At 39.0% G+C, this 12,745-nt stretch overlaps 5 protein-coding genes and 1 non-coding gene across 8 annotated transcripts; 3 read left to right on the plus strand and 3 right to left on the minus strand.

Moving 5' to 3' along the window:
* Window positions 1-108: 108 nt before the first annotated feature.
* Window positions 109-3,577, minus strand: LOC18012515 (asparagine synthetase domain-containing protein 1). Of its 2 annotated transcripts, none has more exons than XM_024151885.1 (14): window positions 3,465-3,577; window positions 2,782-3,058; window positions 2,555-2,694; window positions 2,342-2,477; window positions 2,010-2,270; window positions 1,865-1,938; window positions 1,677-1,773; window positions 1,487-1,592; window positions 1,315-1,408; window positions 1,026-1,225; window positions 843-942; window positions 637-753; window positions 493-549; window positions 109-373 (listed from the first exon to the last, which is right to left on the minus strand). In XM_024151885.1, the coding sequence occupies exons 1-14, from the start codon at window positions 3,546-3,548 to the stop codon at window positions 272-274; spliced, it is 1,845 nt and encodes a 614-aa protein (XP_024007653.1). In that variant the 5' UTR covers window positions 3,549-3,577; the 3' UTR covers window positions 109-271. The 2 variants fall into 2 exon arrangements, with proteins under 2 accessions (XP_024007653.1, XP_024007654.1); XM_024151886.1 differs by having other exon boundaries at window positions 118-373; window positions 2,010-2,264.
* An 85-nt stretch (window positions 3,578-3,662) lies between these two features.
* On the plus strand, window positions 3,663-3,734 carry TRNAT-CGU. The gene has a single exon. It is a non-coding gene; the product is annotated as a tRNA-Thr (tRNA).
* Window positions 3,735-4,597: 863 nt separating this feature from the next.
* On the plus strand, window positions 4,598-6,298 carry LOC18012980 (ras GTPase-activating protein-binding protein 1). The gene is made up of 6 exons (XM_024151761.1): window positions 4,598-4,777; window positions 4,876-5,176; window positions 5,258-5,397; window positions 5,500-5,769; window positions 5,863-5,928; window positions 6,014-6,298. The coding sequence occupies exons 1-6, from the start codon at window positions 4,598-4,600 to the stop codon at window positions 6,296-6,298; spliced, it is 1,242 nt and encodes a 413-aa protein (XP_024007529.1).
* A 428-nt stretch (window positions 6,299-6,726) lies between these two features.
* Window positions 6,727-7,947, minus strand: LOC18013011 (uncharacterized protein DDB_G0271670). Its single transcript, XM_006395625.2, has 3 exons — window positions 7,862-7,947; window positions 7,012-7,741; window positions 6,727-6,916 (listed from the first exon to the last, which is right to left on the minus strand). The coding sequence occupies exons 2-3, from the start codon at window positions 7,734-7,736 to the stop codon at window positions 6,727-6,729; spliced, it is 915 nt and encodes a 304-aa protein (XP_006395687.2). The 5' UTR covers window positions 7,737-7,741; window positions 7,862-7,947.
* A 293-nt stretch (window positions 7,948-8,240) lies between these two features.
* On the plus strand, window positions 8,241-10,757 carry LOC18013007 (magnesium transporter MRS2-5). 2 transcript variants are annotated; one of them, XM_006395626.2, is made up of 7 exons: window positions 8,241-8,395; window positions 8,849-9,420; window positions 9,508-9,578; window positions 9,672-9,800; window positions 9,878-10,222; window positions 10,307-10,354; window positions 10,442-10,757. In XM_006395626.2, exons 2-7 carry the CDS (start codon window positions 8,979-8,981, stop codon window positions 10,670-10,672), a joined length of 1,266 nt encoding a protein of 421 aa, XP_006395688.1. In that variant the 5' UTR covers window positions 8,241-8,395; window positions 8,849-8,978; the 3' UTR covers window positions 10,673-10,757. The 2 variants fall into 2 exon arrangements, with proteins under 2 accessions (XP_006395688.1, XP_024007644.1); XM_024151876.1 differs by having other exon boundaries at window positions 8,241-8,344.
* Window positions 10,758-10,907: 150 nt separating this feature from the next.
* LOC18013008 (putative F-box/kelch-repeat protein At4g39756) lies at window positions 10,908-12,071 on the minus strand. The gene has a single exon (XM_006395627.1). It carries the CDS (start codon window positions 12,069-12,071, stop codon window positions 10,908-10,910), a length of 1,164 nt encoding a protein of 387 aa, XP_006395689.1.
* Between the last annotated feature and the right edge of the window lie 674 nt (window positions 12,072-12,745).

Consider the following 12,745-nt stretch of genomic DNA (forward strand, 5'->3'; position numbering starts at 1 on the left):
TTTAGACAATAATCAAGTTAGGGCCTTTTTTGGTTTTCTTTTGCTTTTCCAATTTTACCCTTTTCTAAAAAGAATGTTTGAAATTGCCAAAGACAGAATCAAGTCGTTTATAAAAGAATTAACAAGGCATTTAGTCACCAAAGTCCTCTTATTGGTGCTTTTTTTTTTTGGTATGATCCTCTTATTGGTGCTTTGTATACAATACAACACAAATGAACAAGAAAAATGATCAAACAATAGTTGTCTAACGATAAATATGAGCGCTTCAGCCTCACGGCGCGTGGAACCTCACGCTCCCGGCAGAGGCCTGGTTTGCGGCACGGTTACTTCCAAAATTCTTCCGGTTTGATTCACGAGCAATTCTCGACCCAAACTGAAAACACAACCAAAGCCCCAAACAATGGTGAGAAAGAGAGAGAGACACACACACAACACAAAGCTTTGAGTTTTACTGGTTTTGAGTTGAGTTCTCTCCGAAAATTCAATTTTTACCTGTATTGCTCTCTTAGGCATCTTTGCAACTTCATGTAAACCAAGCAACTTTGCAACCTTCAAAATTTAAACGACGTTTTTTTTTTTGGGATTATGAAGTTTCTGGAATGTTTTGATAAAGTAAACATGGTGGCTATTACTCACCTGTCTAAGAATCTTCTTGTCTCCATTTCCACTTGGTTGCTCAAGATCAGCTATTTCCCACAAGGGAATGTCAAGGAGAGTCTTTATCACATCTTCATCCAAGAATGGGAATCGCGCCTGACAAAATGTATATATATTTAAAACATTTGAGAACAGAGAGCAAATAGAAAACGTTTTGGGTTTCTATCCGTGTCGCTGGCATATACCTCTTTCCCATTATCTGCAATGCATCGATCATCTCGACCCAAATTTCTTTTCCAAATTCTCTGCATATCCAATTTCATTTCTTGATCCAAGGCAGCCCAGCTGGAAAAAACAAGAAAACTTGCTAGATAAGTTTATTTTTAGTTTCCTTCCATAGAGAAAAGTATGCAGACATATATACATACCTCCCATTTCGATACTTTGTTCTGTGTCTACCATAACCAGCACATTGCTCATCAGCACCAGCGCCAATAAGAAGGATTCTAGCACAAGATTTATATTTGACGCGCATGTTATCTTCTTCTACTGTTTGATTTTCGCTTTCTCCGTGAATCCAACCATCACCACGAGCAGCAAGCCATAGTGCTGTTCCTATGTTAAGGTCCTAGAACATTGCAAAAAAAAAACAGATTGTATAAGTATCATCAAATTAAGAAGAAAGTGATGAGAAATCCTCAAGACTTTGAACTTTACCATGTATGTGTCTGCAGGGTTTATAAGTGACATAACACGCTTTGTCTCACAGGTTAGTTTCGACAAATCAGCATCAATCTCGACAAGTCTCCACCTGAAATTTCCAAGAACATTTTCATCAACAGAATTAGTAATAGACATGCATTTATAAAAGGTGTTTTCAGAGTCACACCTTCTCAAAGGTGCAATCTTTTTAAGTTCCTTTATTCCAGCCTTGGCGGAGATCCTATCAGGAGCATTAGGACCATCAAAGCTGACATTAAGAAGATCAACTTCATCTAAAAAAAAAGAAGAGATTTTGACAATCTAAATTAGTTTCAGGATCGATGCTCGAGATGGAAACAGTGTAGAGGAATGGTTACATTTTGGATCAAGGCACTGATCCAACAGCGCAGCAAGAATCATTGAGTCTAATCCACCAGAGAAAAGAACAGCTACTGGGACAACTTCTTTTTCTCCCTGTTTATGCCAATAGGAAGATAACTGAATCTATGGAAAAAATCACAAATCATGCGGTTTTTAGTAGAGTATATTTCAAAAAAGCTCATACCTGAAAAATGCTATGTAGTGAAGTTCGTCGTCTCACTGATTCCTTTAAAACAACCAAAACTGTCTGCGCCAATCCTAAAACTAAACCTTGTCAGGCATATGAAATATGGACAGAACTGGAGGTGTCTGAAGAACTTAAGCAGTACCTGAAGAAATCGAAAGAGCATTGTCTTTCTCTTCTTGAATTCCGCTAAGCGACGACATTGATAGATCTTCAGGTCTTGGTACAACAAAATTCCTTTCCCATTCAATCAATTCCTTCCACAAGGTATTTTTCCATTCGTGTTTCGTGACTTCACCATGGATACATAAACCGAAGTCCGAAATGCCAAAAGAAATGCTGTACACTCCACATGGAAGCTCTTCCCAAAATCGATGACTGCTATTACCATTTCCAGCATCTACTCCTGCCAAAAGTACTTCTCTTTAAAAACGGGGCTTGAAGTGTCCACAAAATGACACTAAGGAAAATACATACCAGAGCCATGAGCCACGGAAGAAGCTGGTGAAACAGACGACAGAAGAAAACGAGGGTCTTCCACGGTTGGCCAGTGAACAAGGAGGCTCCTCCGACCAAAAGCATCTTTACCAAACCATAGCGTTCTTGAGCTTTCCTGATGAAGAAAAAAAGAAGGTTCTAAGAGCAAGTAAAAATGCTACAAAAAAATTGAGCGGCAAGTCACATAATTACCTGCCAATATATAATGCCCCACGGACCCTTAATCTTCGAAAGAACATCTGGTACCAAAGCGTTTGCTTTCTCTAAAGACTTCAAGAGAACTTCAGTATCATTATCATAGCTGTTGAGGTCAATTCCGCCAAATACTTCGCCTGCCATTGAAAAAATAAAGCAATCGATATCGTATAGTGGAAAATAAAACGCATGATAATTAGAAAGCTTAAGAAAGAAATCAACACCATTGTAAGCAAGAATGTTTCCACAAGAGTCCACCAATGGCTGTCTTATAGGACTAGTTCCTCTAAGCTGTAATGTGGAACCTATAAAATGCAATTCACCGCAAGAAGTAGTATCACCAAGCTCATAAGTTCCTTGGCCAGCCTCATAAACAGAGAGAGTCACAGATTCTTGACCACAAGTTGGTGCATTCGGTTGAAGAAGAATCTTCTTCTCGCCTACACTATCAGGACCTCTTTGTCCTAAGACAGATTTGACATCTTCAACAGAGAATTGTAACTAGTTTAACCAATAAACACCAAAATTAGCCAACTCCAGTCACTAAATATCAAATGTTAATGTCTACATCATCAATTATCGTGAGCCATCAATAAAATTTCAAAAACGTAATCTTTTCGTCTACACAGATGACAGAAACGAGATTGAAACTCATCAAACAAGCAATTACTGACGAACAAATCTATCATAAAGCAACTTTAAGACACAGGGGAAAAAGAAAAAGCTTCAATCTTTTTTTTTTTGGTCAAGGAAAGCTTCAATCTTTAACAGTGATTGCTAAACTAAATCATCGCACAAAGTTATTAACTTGACACAGAAAAAAAAGAAAACACTAAACTTCAAAACCAGAAGTAAAAAAACTCCGAACTCACACAAGCCAATACGTAAAGAGATCTAAATCACTTACTCGTTCGAAAGGAGGCGCCGAGAGAAACGGCAACGTCGAGAGTTCGATACGAACGCCGCACACTATAACCGCAATTCCGCACATTCCTCCGGCGGCGTCTCTCCTCTCTCTTGCCTCCCAATAGTTGTCACGAAGTTGATTTAGTCTGTTTAGAAAAAATACGATTTTTATTGTAGCTTTTCAGCTATTTATCAAATTGCCTCCGTAGCATAGTGGTATTGCGTTCGCTTCGTAAGCGAAAGGTCGTGAGTTCGATCCTCGCCGGGGGCTTTTTATTTATGTCTTTTTGTATGGATCTTTCTTCGCTTTTTAAGACGGCCCACAAAGGATAAACACGGAAAAAGCGGGAACATTCGATTATTCTGATATATATATGATTATGTTGCAAGATATTATTGGATACAATCCAAAAAAAGTTGCAAAAAGGAATAGGAAAATTTCCGAATCTCCACGTCGTCGGAGATTTTTAAGGAAAATCCTAAGCAGCCTATACTGTATATATATATATATATATATACATCCCAAGTAACTCTTATTTTTTTGTTTGGTATAGTCTGGTTGGGATTTGATTCGGTTATCTTCTTCTCTATCTTAGCAGGTATTTGCTTCTGGATCAATATTCATCTTTTATACATACTTTACTGTTTCGTTCACAAAGTTTTTCCCTTTTTGGTTCAATTTGCAGCAAATTTAGACCTTTATATTCTGAAAACCGAGTACTTTTAGATCTATGGAAGTTCAATATAAGCCTTAAATATGTAATATCTGGAGAAACTAAAGTGGTGTAATTGCAATTACAGTAAACCAATTGATTTCGTATCTTATTCACTGATATAAATAGATTCACTACTTGCAGTTCTAGGTTATGCAATTAACTTTGTTTTGCTTTTTTAATTGTAAAACTGCAAGATTAGATACTTGAATTGCTGATAAGAGTCTTTGATTACAATATATTGTTGCATACGTTCTTATTTCTTAGATGAATGAAACCTTCTTTTGAGGACGTTCTTATTTCTTAGATGAATGAAACCTTCTTTTGAGGTTTTGTCTAAGACTCTGTTTTCTATTTCAATATTTTACTTTCGAATTCGACTATAGTTTCTAATGAAGAGTCTCTTCCGTTATGCAGAGAGATGGCACCTAAATCAAACGCTCCATCAATGGATCCACAAATTGTAGGCAATGCGTTTGTTCATAAATACTATAACCACCTTTATAGATCACCCGAGGAAGTTCACAGGTTCTACCTCGAGGAAAGCATGCTCGGAAGACCAGGTCTCGATGGTTCAATGGTTTCTGTCAAATCATTGAAAGTAAGTTCCTTTTTAATGGAAGCATAAGCCAACTAAATAGTGTTGTCTTTAATATTTGCTAGTATTCATTCCACAAATTCTCTCATCTTGTTTTGCAGTGTATTAATGATCAGATAATGTCCTTTGACTACCAAAACTCGAAGATCCAGATTCTGTCTGCCGATTCTCAAGCATCTTTGAAGAATGGAGTTGTAACTTTAGTCGCCGGTTTAGTGACTGAGAAAGATGGAGGAAGAAAGAAGTTTACTCAGTCTTTCTTCCTTGTGCCACAGAAAGGTAGCTACTTTGTGCTCAACGATGTCTTTAGGTACGTTTCTGATGAGATTGTTGAACCAAAATCTACCAAGGAGGTCAAAGAGAGCCCACAAGTAATCAAGTCATCAAAAGACATTATCCCCGGTAAGTATTCTCACCAAGTCAAGAATTCGGAATATACACTCTTGACACTGTTTTGATTCACATGTTGTTGCTCTTGGCCAGCAGAGTCTGCAGATGCAACTGCAAATACCATAAAGAACGTCCATAAGGAGAAAGCTGCGAATGGAAATAGTAACTTACCTAAAGCTGCTGCTGAAGCAAAACCTCAAGAGGACGCTCCCAAGAGATCCTTTTCAGCAATTGTGGGTCTTCATTGTTGGTTTTAGTTTCATATTCTATTGGGATTTTATCTTACAGTAATTAACGTCTAATCTCTTGGTGGATGTTCAAACACACAGGTCCAGTCTCCGGCTCAAAACGGCACTCCGGTTAATGTTAAAGCATGGCCTGCAAAGCCTAAACCAGTCGCAAAGCCAGGAGTTGTTGTTCCTGAGCAAAAAGCTCCTGCACCAATTCCTGAACGCTCTTCTGCTGAAAATATTGAAGAAGCAGGCCACAGTGGTTCCATATTTGTTGCAAACTTGCCTATGGATACGACTTGGGAGCAACTCTATGAAACATTCAAAGGTTTTGGAACTATTAGAAAACGTGGTATCCAAGTCAGATGTTACAAGGTCAGTTTTTCTTTGAAAATATTATTAAGAGAAAATGTATTTCCATACCGTAAAACTTTACACACGACACGCTTAAAATTTTTGACTTTTCAGGAGACAAGAAACTGTTTTGGGTTTGTGGCATTTGAAACTGTCGAAGCCATGAAAAATGTCCTCCAGGTATGCTTTTTGCCTATCAAATACTCAGCTTCAATATAATTCGAACTACTTGTTTTTTCTGATATTGGAATTCACACAACTCTAGGCTCACAAGGAATCTCCAATCAGAATCGGAAACCGAAGAACATCTATAGAAGAAAAACGAAGCAAGAACAATGAAAATGGCGGGAGAGACTCTGCGCAAAACAACGGTAACAATAGGAATGAGAATGGTTACAGAAACAACGGGTATAGACCTCGTGGCAATGGTGCTAGTAATGGAGAACGAGGCTCCGGAAGAAACGTGGTTGAGAGACGGAACGGTGTTGCCACTGGTGATGTTAAAGCTTCTCAGGTCAACGGCCATGTCAAAGCTCAGGCCCGAAACTAGAGTTTTTGCTTCTGCTAGTTTTAGGTTTTGGTCATTGATTGAGAATCTTAGGGTACAGGAAGAGTCAAAACATTATGATTTGCCAAACCACACCGTTTTTTCTTCCTATTTATTACATTTTTTCAAATTTGTAACGATCTACAAACCACCCCACCTCGAACTTAAGATATCGAAGTTAATCCAGTTTCGACCTCTTCATGGAACCATGCAAAACTAAGTTTCACATCACATAACCACACAAAGTTTAAAAGATATTTTTTGTCTCCGAGAGTCAAAAACCTAAACCATTTATTTCATTTAGTTAACCTAAATTACTTGTTAAACAAAACTTAACATGTCCAATTTGGATTCCATTTGACTGGCTTATACACACCGCCGGCTAATAAGAGGGTCAACTATAACCGTAAAAACAGCAAAAAAAACAAAATTCAAGAACAAGAACATGAAGAACGTGAAGAACAACACCAAGGACATGGAGGAAAACATGAGAACCACCTACACATTGACTGCTTCTGGTTTGCTACATCTGGTGTTTGTTGTGTGTCTTGTGATTGCTTTGCTTTTTTCTTATGTTCCTCTGTTTCTGCATTTGCTGATTCACTTGCAGCTCCCGCCAAGCTGTTAAAACAACAACAAATAAAAAAGTCGAAAACTTTCACTACACCAATACAACAGCAAAGCAAGGGACACAAATTTGGGAAAGAGATTCTTACATTGGGAAAGAGAAGGAATGCGCGCTGTTTGAGCTTCGATTAGAACGGTATGAAGTTGTAGGAGTTTTCCAAGAAACAGCAGGATGTTGTTCTTTCTCATGGCTATCTCTCTCATCTTCTTCCTCTTCATGAGTCGTCTCTTCTCCAAGTAAAACTCCCTCCTCATCCTCCTTATCTGAATCAACAACAATGTATTCTTCGACGTGGGGTTTTGATTCTGATCCTGGTATAGGAGGCATAGGAAGTCCAGGACTGTAAGCTAGTAACTCTCCTGATTTGTAGAGCTCACCTGATTTCATATAATCAACAGTGAAGCTGTTGCGTCCTAGATGAATACTGAAGAGAGATTCGTTGGAAGTGCAGCTCCATTCAGCTGGTATATTCGATTTGCTTCTCTCGAAAACCGAAGATGGGATCCTGTTCGGGTCATAGTTTAGTCCTTGGTCTACGTTGTTATCGTCCCTGTCCATTACTTGAACAGGAGGTGAATCTGTTGGAGAAACCTCTGGATTATTGGACGGTGATGATTCTTTGCCATCATCTTCTGGTAGATGTTTTGGTGGCGATGAATATGAAGAAGACGAAGACGACGATGAAGAAGATGAAGAAGAAGATGAAGATCTTGAATGTGTTTCTGAGTGAATGATTACACTTCCTGTTTCTTCTCCGTCTAATAATAACTGATCTTCTGAAAGCTTTTTGTTTCCATCATCTTCTGATTCCATAAAACCTAAAGAACAATCAAGAGCAAATAAAATATGCCTCTTTTAGCCATTTCTTAAGTTTTTCCAACAAATCGAAAGCCATCTCTCAGATAAAAGAAATTTACAGAACAGGAAAAAAAAAATACCTGAAAACGTTTTGATCAAACGAACCAAGACCGTGATTAAGTTAAAACAATTCTAAATCACTGAAGATTCTTCACACTTGGATAAGTTGAGAAAATTTCCTTTCTTTCTTGTTAGAGAAATCGAAGGAGAAAAACAAAAATTAAGATGAGGAAAAGGGGATCTAGGGTTTCGTTCTATGGCGATAGCAGAACGAAAGGTTTCTCGTAAAGTTCGGAACTTTTAACTAACCATGGCTGCGTTTCGCGCCATGTCGATGACTTCTTTCTCTGTTTTTCGTTTGTATCGACCACTTTAGTAATAATTACATGTGTTTACAGTCTATTATAAAATCCGTGTTCTATCCAATAATACAAGCCTTGACTTTGAGTACGTGGCGTGAGATATGTTTGTCTTGTATCTGGTTATGCTGTGTAAAACAAAGAAAGCCATTGTTCCTTTCTTCTGCTGCTGCTTAGGAAACTGAAAACGATTGTAAACGAAAGGTGAAGTCTTTTGGAATCAAGGTCTTCGATAATTCATCGATTTTTGTTCGGGTATGTAATTTGGAATTGGTAATTTAGATCTAATTGATCGCCGGCGATTATTTGTGTTCGATAGTTTTAACTTTTAACCGATCGAATTTCTGGGATTAAGATACTAAATTTGAGAAATTTTCTACTGAATTGGATCTTCGTTAACTGTAAATCCTGCGTCTTTTCTTCATCTCTAGTCTAAGAACGTAAGACAAAGTTATTTAATCTAGATTGATTAGAGATTTGAGGGTTCTCAGAAGTCTCAGAAGTGGATTCTTGATGATTGATGCAGTTTCTGTTGAAATTTTCTCTACCATTTTGAAAAATTACGTCTTTTGATTTGTGGGTTTCTGAGTTTCATTTAGTTATCTAGCATTCTTTAGAAAAAAGTAACCCCTTGGAGTGAGATCAGGTGAAGAAGAAGAGATTACATGGTTGCAAAATTGAACTTCATGTAAAAACTGTTGTTTTCAGGTTTGGAACTGTGGGCAAAGGGCATATTCAACTTCTTCCGTAACACTGGAAACTGTTCCTGAGGATAATGGTGATACTTTGGCTCTGATGCATCAAGTAGATTGTAAGCAATAGAGGAAAAGGGTTCAACATGGGAGAGCAAACGGATCCATTTTCAACTACTAATCTTCCGGATTTCATATCCTCCCAAAAAATCGGTAGACCGGTGAATCTTGAAGGACAAAGCAACCGTGGGCACCCTTATTCTGGCCTCAAGAAGAGAGGCCAGTCTAGTCGTTCATGGGTGAAGATTGATGAAAATGGAAACTCAACGGTTTTAGAGCTCGACAAGGCAACTATAATGAAGCGTTGTTCCTTACCATCTAGGGATTTGAGGCTTCTTGACCCTTTGTTTATTTACCCTTCGAGTATCTTGGGGCGTGAGAGAGCGATAGTGGTCAGCCTTGAGAAGATCAGATGCATAATCACAGCCGAGGAGGTTATTCTCATGAATGCTCGGGATGCATCTGTTGTTCAGTACCAGTCGGAACTCTGCAAACGCCTCCAATCAAACCAAAATCTTAATCTCAAAGGTCAGTGATTTTGATATGGTTTTGGTGGCCTGGAGTTATGTTACCGATTAGATTGCTGACAAAACTGTTGTATGTGTTTGGTTTCAGATGACTTGCCGTTTGAATTTAAAGCGTTGGAACTGGTTTTGGAATTATCTTGCTTGTCTCTAGATGGACAGGTATGCCACAATGTCTTCCTGTAACTATACAAAGGTTTATAGCTTTAAGCTATTGCTGAGCTCAAATGTTTTTGGTGGACTATATTTTGATAGGTGAATGAGCTTGAGATGGAGGTGTATCCTGTTCTTGATGAATTAGCGTCAAACATCAGCACCCTTAATCTAGAACACGTGCGCAGGTTAAAAGGTCGCCTCCTTGCCTTAACACAGAAAGTTCAGAAGGTAAACAAACAAAGAACCCTTCAATTTTAGGAAAATGGGTACGATAGATTTTGATTTTGCTGGGTCAAAACTTGCAGGTTTGTGATGAAATAGAACATTTAATGGATGATGATGATGACATGGCTGAGATGTATTTGACTGAGAAGAAAGAAAGATCTGAGGCTTATGCTACAGGGGAGTTAGAAGATAACCTCGATGAGGAGTTTGATACGTCTGGAATAGTTTCGAAGTCTGCGCCGGTTTCACCTGTTGGCTCAATAAGTGGAAACTTTGGGAAGCTTCAAAGAGCCTTTAGCAGCGTCGTTGGCTCACACAGAAGCTTGTTAAGCACCTCTAGCACCGGAGAGAACATCGATCAACTAGAGATGTTATTAGAAGCCTACTTTGTCGTTGTTGATAACACTCTCAGCAAATTATCATCGGTTAGAAACTCAATCTGTTACAGTTATATGTTTCTCTTCCATCAGTTGAATTCATCATTTTGAATTATGAGCTTGTGTTTTCAGCTGAAGGAGTATATAGATGATACGGAGGATCTGATCAACATTAAGCTGGTAAGGACAAACAAAAAAAATGAAGTGTTGTTATGTTGTTCTTGTCTCATTCCAAGACTCGCTTAACTTTGTCCATGTTTTGCTTAGGGGAATGTACAGAATCAGTTGATTCAGTTTCAACTGCTTCTAACCGCGGCAACCTTTGTGGCAGCCATTTTTGCCGCTGTGACTGCAGTTTTCGGGATGAATCTGCAAGACTCTGTTTTCAAGGATCCGACCATGTTCCAGTGGGTGTTGCTTGTAACAGGTATTGGGTGCGGATTTTTGTATTTTGGTTTTGTGTTATACTTCAAGCACAAGAAAGTATTCCCTCTCTGACACTTATGCTAGAACGATCCCTATGAGTTACTCTTGTAAAAATGATCAACAACAACTACTAATGAGTTTCACAGTTGCAAACTGATTTTAGGCTTAATATTTGGTGATTAATAACCAAAATGAAATAAACAAAACTAAGATTTTGGGTATTGAAAAAGTGATGATAAAAGCCAAGGAATTGGGTTTGAAACATTAGAGAGAAATACCAAAACTGATGACATAGTCATCAAACCGGTCAAACCGGTTTCACTTGACAGCGCAAGAAAATGTAAGAACTAGGAACCGTAAGCACAATACGAGAACACTCAACTTTCCCCCAGACTTGATCATCACAACCATTGCGTTGTTCAAGCGCAATCACCGAACAACAAATGTCCTTGTTTTGACAAGAATCAAGCTGTTGTTCAAACATGTCCCATAAGAGTAAGAGTTTCCCACCGTAGTTAGCTATTGCAATGATACCACCACCACCACCACAATAAGTCCTCTTCAATACCTCCAAACCTTTGACTTTTCTCCACTCTTGACGCTTTGTGTCAAGATACCACAATGAACCATATTGAATACAAGCGTACCAAACACTTTCTACTACACAATTGCACTCTACCTCGAGTGCTTTTGCTGCAACGTCCCATCTTCCTTGTTTCGGATCATAAACGTAATTCTTCTTCACGCTACTCCGAACGTACACCTTTCCCTGGATCACATTCATTGTTTTGATCAAAGAGAAGCGTAGCTCAGGGCCAGGGTCAGGTAAAGATTCCCAAGTTTGAGTCTTTGTGTCCAAAACCTCAGCCCAGTTGGTGGATTCATCTGCGTCGCAACCACCCATTACGTATATTTTCCCATCGAGGATGCCTGCAACAGGGCTATCTCGAGCCACTTTCATGCTAGGAGCTTCACGCCAAGCTGCATGAGTCCCCTCCACATTACATACCCATACAGGGGATGACGTGGGGGCAATACTGTATTGTCGGACTGCGTAGTGTTTTGAACCAACCATACCGATATATATTGATGGTACACGAGGAGAATGTGAAGAAGGTATCTCTACCAACAAAGCATCTCCAATAGACTTGTTCTTCTCCTCCATGTCCATGTCACTGGTTAGGGTTTGGTCAAGTTTTATCCAGAGGCTGTACCAAGAGGGAAGACGACGATCTGGCAACTGCAAGCAGACATAAAGGACGTTCTCTTGTGTTTTCAAGTGATATCTCTCACGGTAGAGCTCAGGGGATGAGATGAGAGACCGGAAGGTCTTGGAGACTAGGGAGAGTTTCGGGTAGTATGATCTCGATATACGGGCTAAGCAGTTTATGATGATATCATTTGGAATCCAAGAAAACGATGGAGGACTCGTTGTTGTCTTGTCCTGCGGTGGTTCTACATCGGAATTCATCTTCATAGGTAAGAATACAAATATTAGGTTTAGGTCTTTTTGGAATGAGCATATAAAATACCTTTTTGGTTTAGTTTCTTTTACTTGCAAAACTAACCCGTTGACTTTATGAAATTATCTAGTCGACCCTTTTTGGAAAAACAATAATCAAAAGAGAATGTCGATTCGTAATTGGCTCTGTTTTGGACCTTCTTGGTTTGTGGTTTTAGTACTTTAAAATGTAGTATAGAATTATCCGTTAACAACTTCATCATGAAGTAATAAAGAAAAACACCAAATCTTATAATGAGATTTTATTAGGATTAAATTATGAGCTAAACTCTAGTATGAAGTTGCTTAGATTGTTAGAAGATGACCCTCCTTCTTCCACAGTTAGCCATCTCCGCCAGCTTCTTTTCCCGTCTCAGTCGAACCCACCGGTTATTAGGGATCACAAATGGCTGGCTCACAACTCGAAGCTACTCTCTTTTGTGGTTTATGCGCTCTGATGCAATAGTCAGAGCATAAAGAGAAGTGGCCAGTGCCGTGGAACACAATTCTTGGCACATGGAACTTCTCAGCAACTTCAGTAGCCCACGGGAAGAACATTTCAGCGATAAGACAGTCCGGTCTCGTTGTCTCGAGGAGCTTCTCAAGCTGGTCTTTGAAAAACCTCGTTGTCGAGAGACTTGAAC

The sequence above is a fragment of the Eutrema salsugineum genome, unplaced genomic scaffold (genome assembly GCF_000478725.1).
Source record: "Eutrema salsugineum unplaced genomic scaffold, Eutsalg1_0 scaffold_6, whole genome shotgun sequence".
NCBI lineage: Eukaryota > Viridiplantae > Streptophyta > Magnoliopsida > Brassicales > Brassicaceae > Eutrema > Eutrema salsugineum.

What these genes read in the sequence shown, in the direction of transcription:
- LOC18012515 (XM_024151885.1), bottom strand. Translation starts at nt 3,548, where the DNA reads ATGTGCGGAATTGCGGTTATAGTGTGCGGCGTTCGTATCGAACTCTCG. An exon ending in ACAAAGTATCGAAATGGGAG is followed by an intron (nt 943 to 1,025) that starts GTATGTATATAT and finishes TGTTTTTTCCAG; the next exon opens with CTGGGCTGCCTTGGATCAAG. An exon ending in TTGCAGATAATGGGAAAGAG is followed by an intron (nt 754 to 842) that starts GTATATGCCAGC and finishes ACATTTTGTCAG; the next exon opens with GCGCGATTCCCATTCTTGGA.
- LOC18012980 (XM_024151761.1), top strand. Translation starts at nt 4,598, where the DNA reads ATGGCACCTAAATCAAACGCTCCATCAATGGATCCACAAATTGTAGGC. An exon ending in TTTCTGTCAAATCATTGAAA is followed by an intron (nt 4,778 to 4,875) that starts GTAAGTTCCTTT and finishes CTTGTTTTGCAG; the next exon opens with TGTATTAATGATCAGATAAT. An exon ending in AGAGATCCTTTTCAGCAATT is followed by an intron (nt 5,398 to 5,499) that starts GTGGGTCTTCAT and finishes ACACAGGTCCAG; the next exon opens with TCTCCGGCTCAAAACGGCAC.
- LOC18013011 (XM_006395625.2), bottom strand. Translation starts at nt 7,736, where the DNA reads ATGGAATCAGAAGATGATGGAAACAAAAAGCTTTCAGAAGATCAGTTA. An exon ending in CATTCCTTCTCTTTCCCAAT is followed by an intron (nt 6,917 to 7,011) that starts GTAAGAATCTCT and finishes TTGTTTTAACAG; the next exon opens with CTTGGCGGGAGCTGCAAGTG.
- LOC18013007 (XM_006395626.2), top strand. Translation starts at nt 8,979, where the DNA reads ATGGGAGAGCAAACGGATCCATTTTCAACTACTAATCTTCCGGATTTC. An exon ending in TAACACAGAAAGTTCAGAAG is followed by an intron (nt 9,801 to 9,877) that starts GTAAACAAACAA and finishes CAAAACTTGCAG; the next exon opens with GTTTGTGATGAAATAGAACA. An exon ending in ATCTGATCAACATTAAGCTG is followed by an intron (nt 10,355 to 10,441) that starts GTAAGGACAAAC and finishes TGTTTTGCTTAG; the next exon opens with GGGAATGTACAGAATCAGTT.
- LOC18013008 (XM_006395627.1), bottom strand. Translation starts at nt 12,071, where the DNA reads ATGAATTCCGATGTAGAACCACCGCAGGACAAGACAACAACGAGTCCT.